Source organism: Callorhinus ursinus, unplaced genomic scaffold (assembly GCF_003265705.2).
Source record: "Callorhinus ursinus isolate GAN/ISIS: 27379988/994484 unplaced genomic scaffold, GSC_fseal_2.0 scaffold8, whole genome shotgun sequence".
In the NCBI taxonomy this organism is placed as follows: domain Eukaryota; kingdom Metazoa; phylum Chordata; class Mammalia; order Carnivora; family Otariidae; genus Callorhinus; species Callorhinus ursinus.
In genome coordinates this window covers 69,046,958-69,065,790 of record NW_027397070.1, presented here as the reverse complement: position 1 = coordinate 69,065,790, position 18,833 = coordinate 69,046,958, and the positions used below count along the sequence as shown (strand labels likewise).

Here is an 18,833-nt window from a genome sequence, read left to right as displayed (position 1 = left end):
ACTCTGGGGACACTGGGTCCTGGGGGAGCCCCATGACGCCCAGGCCTCTGGAGGATTCCGCGTCTCAAGGCTCCTTGTATGTGCCTCCCAGGACTGCCAGGCGGCACAGGGCTGTGGGGACCCGACGGGGCCCAGCAGTGGGTGCCAGGGGGCAGGGCTCCGTCCTGACGCCTGGAGAGTGTCCTTCCCCAGGGAGGGGGCGGGGGGCATCAGCCCTACACACTCTGCACCCCCAGGGCCAAAAGGCATGGTGAGCATCTGCCCCAGGTCCCCTCTGCTCCAGCCTCACATCAAATACTCAAAATAGGCGGGTCCGAGAGACACCAGGATCAGGCCTGTTTCACAGACCAGGAGCAGACTCAGAGAATAGCGGAGCCCTCCATGTCCTCACTGGTGTGTGGGGGTGGGAGGGTCAGAGGTCATGGGTAAAGATGCCTGGCACGCAGTAGAGGTTCAGTCCCTGGCATGATGATAGTGATGAAGGTCATGATGGTGGTCCTTCGGCTGCGTGTCTCCTGCCCTCCCAGCCTGGACAGGCTTGTGTCTCCAGAACTCCCCCTAGGCTGGGGGTGGAGCTTTAGGGTCGCAGGGCAGACCCCTGGCCTCCAGTCCTTAACCTGAAAGCCCTTTTTTGAGGATAATGCCTGGAGTTTCACCATTAACACCTCGGGGGGGGGGGGGCAGCTACAAACCAGGGGAGGGACCTAGATTTTAGTCCAGCCTTTGACCCATCTGGCTGAGTGGCCATGGGTGACCCTGGTCCTCCCCTTCATTGTCTAGTGAACACGAAGCCACAAGGAAGGCAGGCCTCTGAGATCTCCAGCTCTCTCTGCCCACAGGCCTGAATGACAGTATGAATGACATGAACCAGACAATTCCTGAGGTCAGAAGAAGAGAGCAGGAGGGCCAGGGCCAGGGTCATGGAAAGAGAAGCAGGCTGGGGGCTCTGAGGTTGCCCGGGTGGGGTTGTGACAAGACTCCTGATGCCAGGCCTGGGGGCCCCCAGATCCTGTCCCAGGGGCTTTCCCACTGAGTGACCCCGACCGTCACTCCACCTTCCAGGCCTCAGTCTCCCCAAGTCTAGCTAAGCTGTCAGGTGAGTTAGGTGTGGATGATGCCTCTCCCCAGTGGGGGCCCCCCGAGGGGCCTCCGAGGGGGGGCAGCTGCTTCCCAGCTCCCCAACTGTTGCCACGTGGGAATGTGGGCCGGAGTTGCCAGATCTTGCAAATTTTCAGTAGAAGCCAAAAATACGGAATTTAAAATGTAAACTCTCCCAATTTTTAAATGTTGGCTCAAATGTTTTTTAAAAAATTTTTAAAACCTCTTGCAGGCCAAATACAACATGCTGGCAAGCCAGATTTAGCTCTGGAGGCCAGCTTGCAGCCGCACTCAGCTGGGAACCCGAGGCCCTGCCTGGGGCTACTCATGGAGCCCTGATAGAGGCGGGCAGCGTGGGGAGTGAGACGCGGCCAGGCCTCTGGAATCCCAGGGGGACGGACACTCCTGGCCCCATCTGGGGACAGCAGTGCCAAGCCAGGGCCTGTGTTCAGCACCCCAACTTGCTGGAGGGATCTTGGGCAAGCGCTCACCCTCTCCACTCCATCGAGTAGGGACGGGGGAGCGCACAGCTCCCCTTGGTCCTGCAGCGAAGGTATGGGCAGGTGACCTGCTGCGTGCCCAGCACAGGCCAGCCCTGTGGGGGATGCTGAGGGACGCAAAGCCAGCTTCTTACCCAGGGCACAGCCTGTGAGTGCTGCTCTCCCCCCTGCTCCTGGAAAACCCCGCTCTCCTCCTACCTGCCTTTGCTCCTTTTCAGCGTCCTTGGCAGGCTCGGTCCCTCCATGCACCCTGACCTTGAAGTAGCACCTCTGCGCCCCACGCTCACTCCCTTGGCGCTCCTCCAGTCCTGTGACTTTTAGTGCTGCGTCTACACCGGCCGCTCCCAGATTCACATCTCCTGGACCTGTGCACCTGCCCCCTTGGCCATGTCCCTACTGGGACGTCTGTCAACTCTGAACCTGAGCCCCCGATCTTCTCCCCACTGCCTTCCAGCGGCAAGCACCTCTCCGACCTGCACCCTGGCCCCACAGGCCTGGATTGGTGCTGGCGCCTCTGGCTGGGCCCCTGGGGCCCCGCACTCACCCTTCAGCGCGTCCCCCACACAGCGGTGCCAGGGACAGTCCTCTCTTTGGCCCTGCAGGGCTCCCGACCCACTCAGGACAGAAGCCCAAGTCCTGACTGTGGCCCGTGACACACAGCCCTGCTCCCCACGGGTGACCAGATGCTCCCAGGCCCACCGGCCCCCCACGCCCAGAGCCTGCTGCTCCCACCAACTCCGTCATTGCTCTCGCCCTTCATCTTGGCCTCCCTGTGGCCAGTTCCAGCCCCAGCCTTCCCTCCCTCACATCAGACACTGGGGCAGCCGGGGCGCTGACATCCCCTGTAATCGGCATCCCCGTCCCGCCCGAGAGTATCTGCACCATCAGGGCACAAATCTCCTCAGGCTGCTTCCCCGCTGAGTCCCCTAGAACAGGGCACAGGGTCCATGTTTGTTGAATGAAGGCAAGAAGGCATCTTCGAAGGCTGTCCACCCCAGATGATTAAATTTAAAAGGCTGGCTCTCCAGAGGAGCTCTATCCCCAAGACAGTCCCTTACACATGGCTACCTTGTCAGTCGCAATGTCCTTTAAAACTTTTCCATGCTCCCTAGATGAGAGATTGAGCTCAGAGAGGTTGAGAGACTTGCCAGAGGTCACACAGCTGTGTAGGAGGCCTGAGTCTTCATCAGCGGGCGGTGGGTGACCCCCGTTGTAGCTGCGCCTGGGATTTGAACCCCCCGTGTCCCCTGGAGGTGGAAGTCGGGGAGCAAGATAAGGGGGAAACTGAGGAAGCCAGACCCCCGAGTGGATTTACGCAGACCCCAGGAGTGGAGCACTAGGGTCAGGGTCTGAGAGGTCAGCCCCCGGCCCCAAGGGAGGGAAGGGACTGGCCCAGCGTCACATGGTGAGGCAGAGCTGGGACCAGAACCCAGGCTCCGTGTGTCCCAGACTTGGCTCTCAGCACCAAGCAGGCCCATCCCCAGACAGGGACTGTCGTTCCTTCTCTCTGTAGTTCGGAAACAGAAGGCCTTGGACTTGGAGTGGAATGGGCAGCTGTGCAACCTGGCCAGATGGTCCAGTGGAGGAGTCACAAACTGGCTGGCGGGAGGCAGGGGGCTGTGGAGAGGGAGGACCCACAGCCTCAGAGGGGCTCCCTGGGCAGGACTCTGTGCAGATGTGCCATTGGGCTCAGGTGCCACCCAGCTGGGGGAGGGGCATGGGGTGGTGAGTGAATGATAGGAGCCAGGAGGGCAGGAAGGCGCTCAGGGTGGAGAGCAGGCGCCTCTGGCTGGGGAGAAGAGCAACTGCAATGGTTCTGGTGTCACCACTTGCCATTGAAGGCCCTGGGGATAGAGACACAGTGGCAGAAACTGAGGGCCCTGCAGTAGGGGTGTCGTTTATAGGGCAGGGGCAGGGTGGGAGGCAAATGACCAAGGAGGAGGAGTCCAAAGGGACTGGCGAGATGAGAAGTCTTTTGGTGGGCAAGGAGCTCCTTCAGATGGGTCGTCAGAGAAGGAAGGCACTGGCCACACAAGATCTGGGGCAGAGCATTCCAGGTGCAGGGAAGAAGTGCAAAGGCCCTGAGGCAGGAGCCAGCTGGGTGAGCTTGGGACCAGCAAGGAGGCCAGTGTGGCTGCTGTGTGCCAAGTAAGGGGCAGGTTGGAGGTGAGGCCAGAGGGTTAGGCAGACTTGCCTCCCTCCATCGCCTCTTGGGAGTGCTTCCTGTGTGCCAGTCACCATGCCCAGGTGCCACTAGGAGGATGGCATTCGGGGACAAAGACAGAGAGCGGGTGGGCTGAGGCAAGGGACCAACAAGCAGGGCTCACAGGATGTTTTAGGGAAATAAAGGTGGCTGCTGGGCTGGACCACCAGGAGCGGACCAGGTCACAGTGTGCTGCAGGAAGAGGTGTGGGGCCATGAGTATGGGAGTCCCCAGAGAAGAGCGCCGGGATCCCACTTGCCTGCAGGTCCCTGGAGGGGCCAGAGGGGCCCTGAGGGTATTTCCTGCCCCATCATTTCACGCTGAGGACCCTGGACATCCCACAGGCCCCTCATATTCATGGTCCCCAACCATCCCTGCCCTCCTCCTATAATGGAGGCACGACCTCCGGCCCAAGACCCGGGCAGTGCCCCCTTTCTCCTCTATCCAGCCCACCAGGCAGGCCCTGGTTTACGTTAGGTGACTTTGAATAAGCCCATCTCAGGCTCTGGTCTTGTTTTTCTCATCTGTAAAAGGGGCATCTCAGGAATATTCCCAAATCTTATGCTTATGAATAGCAGAGTCAACACGTGAACCTGGGGCTCTGGCCCCAACACCAAGACCATTGCCAAGGGCATAGCACCTCCTCACAGGGCTAGCCTCACTGCTCACCCTGCTCCCCAGCCACATACAGCTGTGACAGCTCATCACATGTGCATCCAGAGCTGCGTCCAGGCTCCCAAGCCCTGGGTGAGGTGCTAGGCTAGCCCTGGGACATGGCCGGGAAAGGCCCTGCCCCAGGGATTATGCATCTGGTATGGAGACCTAAACCAAACAACTCCACTGGGTCTCTATGGAGGGCTGCCTGGAGGAGGTGACCTTTAAGGATGAGGGCACAGGCAGGGGGTCTGGGGAGAATTTGAGACATCATGGAAGGGTCAGAGCCAGGCTTTGGGGTCTGGAGTAGCGGAGTGAAGGAAGGGGGTCCAAGGTGCCAGGGCTAGAGCCCCTCTCCTTCCCCCCAGCCTGCCTGCCCTACCCCCCGCCCCCCCCACCACCACCAGGGCAACCCAGCGGCCTCCCCTGACATTCCTTCTTGGGGGCAAAATTCCCAGACAGACCTTTTAGAAGAGCTGAAACACTCAATGTAAATAATTAATGTTCGATTTTTAAAATTAAATTTTAATTTTAATACATTCTTATTAATTTTAGACAAACTCCCTGACAGGTCATTCACTGTGAGTGATTGAGACAACTGGAGACATATGAGGGGTGTCCCTAGCCTTTTGGGGGAAAAGGCCTCTCTCTGGGGGCTGGGTTCCAGGCCCTGCTGGGCTCAGCTCTGTCCTTTGTTTTCCTTGTCTGTAAATGGGGAGCGACCGCTTCCCTGCTGAGCTGTCCCCTTTGAGCCACGGAGCCTCCAATGTGTAAGGCTAAGGCACGGGGAGGGTGTGTGTTGGGGGGGGTACTGCCAGTATTTATCCTTGCCATTCTGCTGAGGGGGGCTCCCAGGACGGAGCAGGGGAGTGTCCTTTCTCAACCATTAGCCCCCAGAGGGCAGGGCTCACCTCATTGGCTGCCCCCGCCCACCGCAAGAACTTATCCCAGAGCTAACGAATGTGTGAGAAAGCGTCGGTGGACGGAGGAACACTTGGACTTTTGGGGTTGGGTATGAACCTGGTTGGGGCTGACCCTGAGAAAGCACGGCTCCTCCCACCCTGCGCGGGGCCCTGTGGAGGCCAGGCCTGCTGGGTGCTGGGGGTGACCTGGTGAAGGGACAGGGCTCCCGCCTGGAACTCACAGCCAGGGAGAAGAGGCAGGAAAAGACACGCCACAGTGGTGTAGGATCTAGGCATGCACTGTCCGTGTTTATTGAGCGCCTGCTGTATGCCGGGATCTAGTGTGCGGAGCTCGGTGATGGGGACCTGGGAAAGGTGGGCCTGGGGTGGATATAGGGGGGTTTCGGGGGAGGCACTGGCCTGGCGGCCAATTCTTTGTCTTTAGTGGAGGAGAGTATTTAGAGGGGGTCTGGGCTCGTGGTCTCCGACAACTTTTAGAGTGACTGTTGTGTCTGGCGGCCAATCCGGGCCCCCGGCGGATCCTTCCTTCTAAAATTCCTTCCCCCACCCAGCCCCTCCGCAGCCCGCCGGTGCTGAAGGGCAGCAGAGCGCTTCGTCCGCCTCCCCCTGCCCCCAACCCCGGCTCGCAGGTGAGGAAACAGGCCAGCGGAGTCCCGGGAGGGCCTGCCCCAGCACCCGGGGAGTTGGCGGCCGAGCCTGGCCGAGGCCCCCGGGCCAGGCCTCCTAGCTCGGCGCTGTTGGCCGGGCTGCGCCCTCGCCCTGCGGGGCGGTGGGGGAGGCGGCGTGGGGCCCGGACCGGAGCGGAGCGCGCTCCCGGCGGACGCGGCGGCGGCGCCCGGAGCGAGGGGCCGGGATGGGCAGTCATCAGTCTTCCCAGGTGTGTCGCGTGGTCCCTGGGCTCAGACCCCCGTCCCCCTTTAGGGCCAGTCGTGGCACGGAAAGACGGGGGAAAGCCCCCGGGAGCGGCCTCTCCCGGGCGATGGAGAGCCCGCCCCGCGCCCCCCGCTCCGCGCAGGAAGTGCGATCCCGCCCGGGCCGCTCGCGGTTTCCAACGGTCGCCGGCGCCCGCAGGGTTAACGGCAGCGGGTGGGTCTCCCCGCCCGGCGCGCGGAGGGGCTGCCCGGCTCTGCGGGGCTGGGCAGGGAGGGTCTCCTAGCCGCGCGCGGGCGGGTCTGCGCAAGCCCGGCAGGGAGCCCCGCCGGCGAGCTGGGCGCGCATGGGTTAATCCCTCGGGCCCGGGAGGGGCGAGTCAGGCCCGGAACCCCAGAATCTGAGGGCAGCGGGGTCTCTGATTGAGGAGTCTGAGGTCCCAAATGCCATCACCCTTGGATCGTGTGAGTGTCGTGTTCTGCAATCCCGTATGGCTCCCAATTCCCGGATTCGAACATTCTCCGACTAGGAGATTCTGCGATTCCGGGCTCGGCTTCCTCCGGGAGGGAGCGCGGAGCTGGAAGGGTTAACGGGCGGGGCGGGGGGGGGTGGGTGCGGTGAGCGGCGGGGGCCGCGGCCGGGGGAGAGTTAACGGGGCCGGGCCGGGTCCCCCTTCTTCGGGCGAGCCCGGGATCGCCCCGGGCCGTGCCATCCCGAGTCCACGGGCTGGTCCCCTCTTCTCCCCTCCCCCCGGGGGGGGCGTAACTCGGTGCCGGGGAGCGCGGCGGCCCGGGCGGGCTCACCTGTTACTCGGCCGCGGCCCGGCGCACCCCCCTGAGTCTCGGGGAGCGCGGCCGGGGGGCAGGGGCTGGGGGCGCGCGGGCCGGGCTTGCCGCCGACAGAGCCGCGCGGGGCGCCCCGCCGCCGCGCCCGCCCGTGCCCGCTGTGCCCGGCTCCGCCCGGCGCGGCCGCGGAGCGCACGCCTCCTGCCTGCTGACCCTCTCGTTTGGTTTCTCGCAGGCCTCTGCCGCAGACATGGAGAAACTCAGGTGAGTGCAGCGGCTCCCGAGCCGCGGCTCGCGGGGCCGGGTCGGGGTGGGGGCGCTCGGGAGGGCGGGGGGGGGGGGGGGGCTCCGCCCGGGCGCAGCCACGGGGCCCGGGCCGCCTCGGCGGGGCTGGCGCGGGCCGGTGTGCCGCCGCGGGGTGCGTGTGTGCGCGCCGCGAGACAATGGGGAGCCCCGCGCGCGGGGGCTCCTCGGCCCGGGCCAGGGTGGCCGTGACGGGGGGAGGGGGTGCGCCGCGAGGGCCTGCGCCGGTGCACCGCCCCGGACTCTCGACTGCCCCCCACACACACCGGGACCCTCCGGGCTTCCGCGCCCGCTGTGCGCTGAGTCCCCGCGCTGGCTTGTTCCCCCCCCCCCCCGCCCCCAGCTGACAGTTGCCTGGTTCTGAGCTTTTAAGTTTCCGCCTCGTGGGGGCGGGGGTGGGGGATGGAGTCCTCGCGGCTGGCCAGCGAGTCGGGCGCGTCTTGGAGCCATTTTGGGGGAATCCCGCGAGTCTGGGGAGTGTCCCCTGCGGCCTCCCTCCGGGTGCTAAACTTTGAGCCATCGTGGACTGCACCGGGCTCCCTTCGGGGCAGGTCAGGGATCAGCTGATGTGAATATTCACGACTTCCTCCTCGACTTCCCTTGGCCACCCTGACCCCCACTTTGGGAACACCCCTCCCGTGTTTTCCTTCCGGAGTCTGAGCTGAGGCGTTGTGTGGGCAGCAGGCCCAGCTCTGACTGCTGGGTTTCGGCACTGTCCCCGAGGTCCAGAGGGTCTCTTGACCTCCCCCCTCCGGCTGCCCCTCCTCCCAAGGCCAGAATCAGCATCCCGGGGGAACGGGCTAGGTAGCCAGGACGCCCATTCCTTGAGGGTCTGGGACCTAGCAGAGCCCAGGCTTGTTCCAGAACATGCCCCACGGGCTAGGGGAAAGAGACCCGGCTGGCCCTTAGTGCTGTGGGTGAGTTGGGAATGCCCAGGGGGCAGCCTGAGACAGGTGGGCTCACACAGAGGCCCCAGACTGGCTGTTCAGAGCAGGGCCATCTCCTGGCCACTGAGCTGGAGTGCAGCCCTCTCTTGTGGGTCCCACAGGGCATGGTCACAGTGGTCCCTGGCTGGGAGGAGGGGTCCAGTGTCTTGGGTCATAGGAGCTCAGACTCCAAATCTGATGTTCAGTCAGACCCGCCTTGTCATGGTCAAGGTCCGGGTGGGGCCGGTGAGGCCCAAGGAGCAGCGGCCCTGGCTCTGGCCACACAGATGAGCTTAGGCCTCTGAGCTCAGGACAGGGCCCTCCCCGGTACCCTTGCCCCCCCCCAACTTGGCTGTCATCTCACCGGTCTCCCCACCGGGGTGGGTCCCTAGGAGGAAGGGGACACTACTTAACTCAGCTGGGACTTGAAAGCCAGGGAGCATTCGTGGGGCGCCCCCAGACCGGCTTGGGGAATGGGGGTGGTTCTCTTTCTCTTTTTCTCGCTCTCCATGCCCCTAGCCAAGGCCTTGAGCACCCACCCCTGTGTTCTGGGCAGTGGGGACAGAGAAGACACAGGTGGGCGGGTGGGCGGGTGAGCCACCTGGGCAGACCCACTGCCTGAGATGCTACGGGCGTCAGGCATGGCTTTGCCAAGTGGGCTGAGGGCTTCCCTGGGCCGAGTCCCAAAGGCCAGTGGCAGTAGCCAGGGCCTGGGCTCCTGGGCTGCTCTGGGCCACTTGGGCTTTCAGCCGAGGCAGGATTTTGGAGCTGGTGGGAGTGGGGATCCCATGGGGCCAGGACGCAGCACAGCATCCCACAACCGGGGAGGGTCCTGACCTCCCCTTCTCACCCCGTTAGTGTTCTCAGAGCTACCTCAAGGGCCTTTCCAGACCCGTCCTTCCCAGCCGACACAGGGGCTGCCCCTGTGGGGTTCCGTCCTGCATTTAGTCTTGGACCCAGAGGTCCCAAGGGATGTAGGGGAAGTTGGGCAACAGGGGTAGGTCATGGGGCTTGGGGTCCCGCAGATCCAGTCTCTGGCCTCGGTTTTCTCATCTGTGAAGTGGATATCCTAATCACCGCCCCGCCCCCCCCCCCCCCCCGCCCTGGCAGGGCTGTTGGGAGAATGATGTGCCTCACCTGAGACATGGCCCATAGGTCTGAACCACACTATGGTGGGATCCCCAGGCAGGAGCAGAGGCATTTGTGGTCCAACTGAAGGGGTCTTGGGGTGTCCAGAGAATGACCCTGTGCTTGGGCCCAGCCTCCTGCCCCTAGAGTGCATTTCTGCACATTGCAAGCTGGGCCTGGGGGTCTGACCTGAGCTCCCGGAGGGCAGGTCCTTTGCCCCATCCCGTGCTCGACATCCTATCCCCGCTGTGGGGTCTGGAACCAAGCCTGGCTCGTGGGAGGGTCCAGGAAATATGTGATGAGTGAATAAAAGGACCCTCTCACTTTGCCCCTCAGTGGCTCCCTTTGTGGGTTCCCCTTGCCCCAGCCCCTCTGCCGACTCCCTCTGCTCACCACCCACCCCATACTGAAGTCCCCCTTCTCAGGCCCAAATAAGCTGCCAGGCCTTTCTGCCTTGGCCTGTGCTGCCCTCCCACCTAGAATGCCCTTCCACCTGCCTTCTTGTCCACGTGACAAACCCTTGGTTCTCCCTGTCACCTTTGCTCTGTGGCTTTTGTGCCTCTCTTGCCCCTCACTCTCCCACCCCCCGAGTGGACTCATTCCCTGTCTGTGTACCGAGTCCTGCACTGGGCACTGAGACTGAGTAAGACCCAGGCCAACCCTCCAGGGCAGGCGGGGGACACAGGCCCATCAACAGATCTTCCCAGGGATCCCAGGCCAGGGACACTGGCTTGGAATATCAGGGAGGGCTTCCTGGAAGCGGGGATACTTGAGCCAAGGCTTGAAGAATGAATAGGAGTTTGCAAGGAAGATAAACTGGACAGACCTCCCAAGAGGCCCAAGGGCCACGGGAGACCCAAGGAAGCAGGGATGCGTTTTCGGAAACAGGTTGAGGGGGTGGGGAGCGCAGGTCAATGGAGTGCCCTCCAGCGTGCCCCAGAGGGGAGCCCTTTCTAGCAGAGCCTGGGTCTGCCCCCTCGATTTTTCCAGCCCCAGCGCCGTGCAGGGGCTGGCCCACGGTCGTGGTCCCCCTGGCATCCTGGGTCCCCCTGCCCTCACTCCCTCAGCCCTCCTGCCTCTGACAGCTTGTGCAAGTCTTCCTGTGACACTCCAGGATTTGTGGCTATTAGCGAGTCCCGGCTGGCTGTCTGCGCGCGGGGCGCCGCGGCTAATCCCCAAATTAATCCGCTCCTCTGCTTTCCTCTGCACAGGGTCCCTCTGCCTTCGCTCCTGCCGTGGCCACTTTGTCTGCTGCAGGCCTTTGGGCAAGCCCCGTCCCCTCTGTGATGTAGGAAAGTGGGTCAGCCGCTGCAGGCGCGGAGCAGGTGCCCCGGAAAGCAGAGCTCTCCCCGCTGTGCGTCCACCCCGCCCGCTCCCCCAACTAGCATTTTTCAAAGTTGTGAACTGTGGCCAGCATGCAGAAAAGGGAATAAATATCTGTGCAGTTTAGAGATTAAGTTTAGAAGGCCAGCACCCAGGTCAAGGAGATGACCGCTGCCAGCCCTCGAGGGATGCCCCAAGACCCCTCCCCCGTCACGGCTCCCTCCGGCTCCCCGGAGGCCTCCAGGGCCCTGGCGTATGTGACAAGCAGTTCTTTGTTCTCTGCATCATTTGGCCACCTGAGAGCATCCCTAACTGACAGAGGTCGTTTTCTGCCAGGTCTAGAACCTCACATCCACGGAGTCTTCCAGCTTGTATTTTAAAGGCTGGTCTTTTTTCACTAAAAGGTCGGGTTGGCGTGCTGGCGGGGGGCGGGGGTGGCCCACAGCTGGCCGTCTTGGGGGCAGCACGTGTGAGTGACGTGACTGCCGTCCCTCTCTTCGCTGCTGGAGGAGTGTGGCGGCTTCCGGCCTGGGCCGCCGTGGACGGAGCTGCTGGGCCTTCCGTCCAGGTGCTCTGGGGGCCACGTGCTGCATGGCTGGGGGTACGCCCCGGAGCAGAGCTGCATGGTCAGGAAGAAGCAGGGGGCCACGCTCGGCAGGGTGCTTCTTCTAGTCCAGCCCTGGGTCCTTGGGAGGCCCTGTGTCTCCACGGCCGCCCGGCACTCGGCATCTTGGCATCATCGTCAGGGGAGAGGGGTGCTAACTGCACTCCCCTGGATTGCTGCTCATTGGGGGTTCCTCTTCTGTAAGTTCTGTGTGTGTTTTCCCATCAGGCTGTCTGACCGGCTTGTGGGTGTTCTTCAGCCTGGTCCTTGTCACTCACGCATGTGCGAATCCCCCCAGCGACCACTTGCCCTTGAAGTGGTCCTCTGATGAGCACAAGTTCTTCCTTTTAATTCGGTTGAATGTTTTCGGCTCTTCTTTGCGGATTAAAGCTTTTTGCACAGGGACACCCCAGTGTTCGGGCCGACGCTCTTTGATGCACTCAGATGACTGATGTTTATTGTGGTTCTGCCCCTGTCAGTGGCCACTGTCCATGCTGGAGACACTGTGGGGAAACACCAGCCTGACATCCTGGAGATAGAGACGGACATCGGGTCGTGGCAGAAATGTCCAATCCCACTGACCTCCTCTCCCATGACTCTCCCCTCTAGCCTCCTGGCCTCCTTGCCTTTCCTCAAACACATTGGACAGGCTCCTGCCCCAGGGCCTTTGCACAGGCTGTTCCTTTCGATCTGGAATGTTCTTCCCCAGATATCCCTCCTTTCACATCTTTTTCAGATGTCAGGGGGACGGGGGGGGGGCTTTCCTGACCACTCATTCCATTTATAATATCAACCCCCCACCTTGTCCCCTCTCTGCCTTGATTTTCCCAGCCACCCTGATCTCCAGCTGTCTAATGATTTGCTTTATTTCTTTATCTTGTTTATTATCTGTCTCCACCCCCCACCCCTGTCCAGAACAGCAGTCCACTGCTGATCCCCAGTGCTTAGAACTGGCATGTAGTAGGTGCTCAGTAAATGATTTTGGATGAGACCACACTGTGGCAAACAGTGAGGAAGGAGGAGCAGGACGGCCACTCCCCGCTCCTCACAGTGCTTGAGAGGGGGCCTCTCCCTCGCTTGTGCCCCCACCCTACCCCCTCGGCCCTCAGGGACTAGTGTTTTATTATTATTATTTTTTTAAATCACCCCCTGAAGGGTATTTGGTTGGCCCAGTGGTTAGAGAACATAAATCACCCCCTGGGAGGCCCTCAGAGCTGCAAGGGCCTCTGGTGGAGGGATTTGGCCTCAACAGGAGATGGGGGGCCCTACTGAGATGAGGAGGAGCAGGGACGGGGGGCTTCTGGCTGGGGGAGCATTCGGGGCAAGAGCCTGGGGGCAGGTGGTAGAGGGGCACGTGGAGGCAGGGCCTGAAGGTGGGGCGCTCTTCCTCACGGGGTGGCTGAGCTCTGCCCTTCCCGGTACTCTCCGCCTCCTGCCCTCCCAGCAGTGAAGGATCACAGAGCTACGTCCCCAAGCATCAGGATGGTGCCCAGCCGGAAGAGTCCTGTCTGTGTTGGACCAAATGGTGCAGCCCACTCACCTGTGGATGCCCACGGCACCTGTCCCGTCAGACAAGCAGGCTTCCCATCCCCCCCTTCCAGTAGCCCCCTCCTCCGGGCCACACCAGCACCCTTCCTGAAGCCCGGAGCCGAGGGCACACCTCTGACAGCGCCAGATCCCCGCTGGCCCCCCAGAAGATCCAAACTCCTGTGTGGCACCCAGGCCACCTTTAGCCCCACGCATGGCTGCTCCCCGGGCTGGTCCCTCGGAGGTGGCCTGTCCTGCCTCCCTCCAGACCCCCCTCAGGGACCCCTTCTCCCACCCAGGAGGCTCCACTGCCTTGGCCCTCTGGGTTGTCACTGTCAATTTAATTTGCTCATCGATCGCATGCTTGGATGCGACAAATATTTATTGAGCATCCACTGTTGGCTAGAGGCTGTCGTAGGCACTGAGGATACAGCAGGGACCAAAAACTTCCTCTGGTTAGGGAACCTAACTGAACCTCTCTCATTCTCGCCTCCAATTAGGGGAGACAGAAAACTTTTATAAAATAAGTATCACAGTGACCGGTGCTGTGGAGACGAAAAATGCCCCCAAACAGAAGGGCAGTGAGTGGGTTGGGGTTGGGGCAGCACAGCCTGGGAAGCCCCCCACCCCAGGGAGGTGATACCTGGGTGCAGGCCTGAGCAGGTGAAGGGTCACCAGGCCCGTGTGAGGGGGAAGAGCTCCAGGCCGAGGGAACGGCAGGTGCAAGGTGCAGAGGAAGGTGCTGACCTATGAGAAATGGGGACAGGCCAGAGTGGCTGAGCAGAGTGATGAGGAGGCCGGGGAGGTGAAGGGGACAGATGGAGGCTGGGGGTGAGTGGGGCCTGCTGAGCGCTTGCGAGCGGAGCCACAATGTGGCCATGTCTGTGTGGAGCGAGGGGGCAAAGCTGGGAGGTCAGGACGGAAGGAAGGGCAGGGACCAGGAGAGTCGTGGTGGCAGCTCTGACCGCCCAGGCAGTGGCCGTGGAGGTGGGCAGAGGGTTCTGGTGTATTCAGGAGGGGAGTGGACAGGGTCCGCTGACGGGCTGGGTGTGGGGTGTGACGGAAGTGGGGGAGCATCCAGAACAACTCCTGGGTGTTGGGCCTGAGCAAAGGGTGGAGCCTTTGTCACCTGAGATGGGGACAGCTGCAGGGGGAGAGCAGGTTTGGGGACGCATAAGCTGCCGTCTTACCCACAGGCCTGGGGTACCCCTACTGCACACCTGCTCTGGGCAGACCCCCCTGTCCTGGAGGGCAGCCCCATTCTCTGGGCAGGGTGGGCATGCAGTAGGCGTTCGTTGAGGGTTGAAGGACTGGCTAGCATTGTGGTCTCAAACCTGCCAACTCAAGGAGAGGTTTCCCGGGGACCGGCCACCTGCTGAGACCCATCTGATGCCTCCAGGATCGCCGTTGGGTTTTCTTGTCCCTTTCCCCCAGACTGCCTACTCTCCACCTCTTGTCTCCTCCACCCCACCCGGCAGGCCCAGTCCCTCCCTAAGTGGAGTCCCCCAAGGCTCTCTGCCCTACTTCTAAACCTGACCCTAGTGGAGGAAGGCTTAAGTGCTAATTCTCACTATGGTGTGAATGACTACCTCGCTTTGATTTCTCCCTTTGGGTTTCAAGGCACTACAAAGAGACCCTCCACACAGACTGTTCTTTCTTCTGCCCTTCCCTTCAGAGTCTCCTACCCTCACAGTACATATGAGTCCCTACTCCTCTGGAAAGCCTCCCTGACGAAGTATGTGATAAAGAAGGTAGACTCACCTGGGTTTGAATCCCAGCTCTGTCACTTCCTGGCTGTGTGGCCTTGGACAAGTTTCTGAACCTCTCTCACTCTCAGTTTCTGCATCCGTGGAGTGGGCATAATAATAACAGCACCTACATTAGAAGGTTGTTTCCAAGATTACATTTTTACCATGGATCTTGGCACGTGGTTAATGCTCTGGCTGTTAACTGCCTGGCCCTCTGAGAGTTGCTCCTTTTCCATCCCTCTGCAGGCCCCTGAGGTGCTGGGGCTCGTGGGCCGGTCAGAGGACCCGCATCGGGGCAACAGTGAGGCGTCCGTCTTGCTGGAGTCACCGCTCCCTGAGATGCGGAAGACAAGATGGCTGTCGGGTGAAGGCAGCAGGATGTGGGGCCAGGTCTCCTGGGGTCCTCAGCCCCTCTTCCCACGTCCCTCATGGCCAATAGCGTGGGGGTGCTCTGCCGGGGCAGGTGTTGTGCCGCTGTGTCCAGTGTCCTGGCAGGAGGGGTGGCGGCCAGGGCTGGGGGACCCGCGGTGATGTTTGGAGGGGCCGCCCTGGAGAAGGGAGGCCAACCTGGGGGAGGTGCTTACTAGGAGCCAGCACTAGCCTGGTGCTCTTTGGAGAGGCCCTTGCCCCTGGCCATGACTCCTTTGTCTGCCGATGGGCGGCACCCCTACCCAGGGAGGTGAGGATTCAGTGAGGACACCTCAGTGGCACACAGTAGGTCTCACTGGGTGACTGACTGACTGACTGGGAGTCATCTCAGGGAGCCATTTCCAGGAAGAGGTCACGGTGGTCACAGGTGCCCCTTTGGGCTTTGAACCTGAAGCCCAGAAGGGCGGGCTCCTTCCGGCGCACTGTCATAGCTCCCCTTTTCTTCCAGATGGGGTTTGCCCTCCTGGAGACCATCTCCTGCAGGCCTGGAGAGGTGCAGGGGAGGTGGGGGGGGGGGGGAGGGGAGAGCGGGACCAGCCAAGGGCCCAGAGGGGTGGGGCGTGGAGGCAGTGCAGGGTTGGGGCCAGCTGGCCATGCCCCGCAGTGTAGGGGTTCCCGATAAGCCTCCCACAGCTCTGATTAATTTCATGATCCCCAGAATTCCAGAAAACAGGCCCTCCCACTGATCCAATTAATCTGTGCCCGTGTCTGTTTGCAGTGGCGAGCCGGCCGGTGGGGTGGTCAAATTAGTGAAGTCAGCATGGGTCCTTTGGTGGGTGGTCATGAACCCCATCATCGAAGTATTGAGTGGTGGCGCCGGGGCTCCAGGGTGGGATGGCAGGTGCTGGGAGGTTAATTCGGGAGCCCCTCGTCGCCTGTGGGGCCAACTCCATGGTCATTCCATCCATCCATTTCCCCGTGGGTGCCCCCCCTGAACACCGACTCTGGGTGGAGGGCAGGTATGGCCTCAGGGCAGGGGAGGGGTCTGGGGCTAAGTGTTCATGGTCCGGCTTCCAGGCCCCCCAGTCTAGAGTAGGAGACCAGTGAAAGAGCAGATGACCCACAGTGCCCAGCTGGGTGTTAGGAAAGAGGGGTTCGGGCAGGAGTGCCCAAGGAGCCCTCACAGAGCCAGGGGTTCTGGGGACTTCCTGGGGCCCCTGTGGCTTGCCCCACCCCGCCTGAGGCAGCCACCTTGGGTTCCCCTTGCTGGCTCAGCCACCAGAGGGACAGCCCCAAGCCCAAGCCTGGTGCCCTGAGGGAAAGGACCAGACACTTGACCTGCACTCGGCACCTTCTGCCCACGTCTCCCTGGCCAGCCCCTAGTCGGCCCTTCCCCCCAGGCCTGGGCTCTGGGATGCACCCTGGCCCCTGCCAGGATGTTCTTGCCTCCTGACCTTCGAGAAGGAGAAGGAGGTGCTGTGGGCCAGGGAGGGCTCAGCCATGCCGTTAACTGCGTGGGTCCTGACAGGCCGGGAGTGAGGACAGACAGCATTCCCATGGAGCAGGGAGGGAATGGGGCAGTACCGGGAGGGTCAAGAGAAGGTTGTTCTCGATGTGGGAGACATAACTCTTTCGTATGCCAGAGAGAATGCTCTGGAAGAGAGGGAGGGGCTGGTGCTTGGGGAGCAAGGGGAGAGTCGCTGAGCCACGCCTGGAGTGGGCGGGGGGCCGCCTGGCGGGCTGTCTGTAGTAACAGCGGGCAGTGCCGGGTGTCGGGGCAGATGCAGGTAGGTGGCTACACCTGGCGGGGACATCTGTGCAAGCTCCCTCAGGCGGCTTCATTTCCTCAGTGGAGAAGGAAGCGAGGTGATCAGCTGGGAGGAGTTGGGGGGGGGGGCGCTGAGCAGGGAGCAGAAGGTGTGAAGTCGTTTTCCAGGCGGTGGGGGGGGTGGGCAGGGGACGGACAGGGAATGTGAGAACATTCCAGATCATTGCGTTGGATGAGCGGAAAGTGGGGCCCTGTCACGCAGCTCCGTGATTTCCTGCCGTCCATGGAGAGGCGGCCTTCACCAGGCTGGGGTTTGGCCCCGATGAAGGGAGGGCCGGGGAGGGCATGTGGAGAGTGGCGCCCGGGCCCCCGCGGGGGTGGTGGAGGGATGGGCGTCCCCGTGGTGAGCTGGGAAGAGAGCAGGGTGTCGGAAGTGGGATCGCCGAAGGGAGGTGGCATTGGGGAAGGCCAGCGGGGCATCCCCGTGGGTGTGGGAGCTGGTCCGGGCACTCCCTCCCTGCCCCTGGAGTGCAAGCCCCCCGCCGCGTGCCCCCCACCGCCGGTCCTCATTACACTTGCGTGTTTCCACGTGCCAGCCACGTGCTGGGGACCTGCGTTCTCTGACACTGACAGCCCCCTCTCCCAGCCAGCCTCCGGAGGCCGACACACCATCTGTCCACAGGCTTTTGTCACTGGTGGGGGTCGACAGGGCCCCGCGCTGGGCATCGGGAGGCCTGGGATTGGCCTGACTCACACATGACATTTCAGGTCATGTGGCCACTCAGCGCCAGGGTCTTTGTCTATAATGCAGACATGATGAGGACCCGTGTGGACAGCAGTGACCCGCAGGCCCCCAGAGCCCGGCTGCTTCCCTCTGTTCCTCTTTGGGGGCCAGAGTCCTCAGGCCACCTCCCATGGGCCTTTCCTGAAAAGGCTGCTGGGAGCTCAGCTGAAACCAGGGCTGCCCAGAGGCCGTGGGCACCTCCAGCGCCTGGCCACCAGGCTCTGCCATGTACCTGGCCCTGCACCAGGGTCTGGGACCCTGAGGAGGAGGTGCAGACACAGCCCCTGCACCCAGACAGCACCCTCTGCTTTGTAAGACTGGGCCCAGGATAGCGAAGAGGGCTTCTGACCCAGCAGGAGGTCTGGGAGGGCTTCCTGGAGGAGGTGAACCAAAGAACCAACGAGCCAGGAAGGGATGTGCTGAGCAGGAGGGGCAGCGTGTGCAAAGGCTCGGGGGTGACTTGCAGCCGCTCTGTCCACTTGCCTGGGTCACCCTGCCATGTCCCAGCCCTGGGCACCCCTGAGTCTGCCCAGCCGCCGAGGGCTCACTAGGCCGCAGCGTTGCCAGCCACAGGCAGCGCTCACAGGCCCTCACGGCGGGGGGTGGGGAGGGTGCCCCCTCGTGAGCACGCTGCAGGGGAGGTGGTTCCAAGAAAACTACAGAGCACTGCAGTTTGCATTAAATTCTGTCATCCCAACGTCAGGGGAAGAGCAGGTGGCCAGGCATTGAACCCATGTGACCTTACCCCACTCCTTGATTGCCATGCATGTCAGCTTCCCCAGCTGTAAAATGGGTGTGGTGCACACCTCCCCCCTGGGTAGTCTGAGACTAGACGAGCAGGTTTATACACGCGCCTGGGGCAGGTGGGCCCTCGGAAGGCTCTGGAGGTGCCGGTTGACCGTTCATGCCCACCTGCCCGTCGGGGGAGATCCAGCCAGGGTGGGCTCCCCAGAGGAACAGAGAAAAGGCTCTTCTGGGACCGGCAGGAAAAGTGGGGACCACTGAACACAGGCACAGGCTGGGGCACAGGAGGGACGTGGACGCAGGAGAGACAACACCGAGGTCCTGAAGGGACTGTCTCTGGCTCCTCCTGGGGAAGGCACGTGGCACCAGGCCTTCTGTGGGGACCTGTTTCCGGGTCCGGCGGGACATCCTGTGGGCTTCACACAGTGGTCCCAACGAGCGCCCTGGAGGCCTAACTGCGAGGGGCTGGGCCTGGCGCTAAGGACGGCAGGTGAACGGGGAGGGCGAGTCCCACGGAACAGCAGGCAGGGCAGCAGGGTGCTGCCCTCTCAGGAGTGAGACGGAGCGGGGACGGCA

The 18,833-nt window shown here is 62.4% G+C and overlaps 1 protein-coding gene across 8 annotated transcripts in view; it reads left to right on the top strand.

The window, feature by feature from the left end:
* Window positions 1-18,833, top strand: part of BEGAIN (brain enriched guanylate kinase associated) — a 44,559-nt gene that overhangs the window by 11,024 nt on the left and 14,702 nt on the right. For 4 of the 8 annotated variants that reach the window (XM_073895893.1, XM_025870431.2, XM_073895888.1 and 1 more), the window contains exon 2: window positions 7,269-7,297. In XM_073895893.1, coding sequence (XP_073751994.1) covers window positions 7,284-7,297 — 14 coding nt within the window. In that variant the 5' untranslated portion in view covers window positions 7,269-7,283. Of the gene's footprint in view, window positions 1-5,472; window positions 5,733-5,929; window positions 6,008-6,164; window positions 6,256-6,537; window positions 6,713-7,268; window positions 7,298-18,833 lie in introns of those variants that run through there. The other 4 variants (XM_073895894.1, XM_073895891.1, XM_073895892.1 and 1 more) reach the window with 3 other exon arrangements.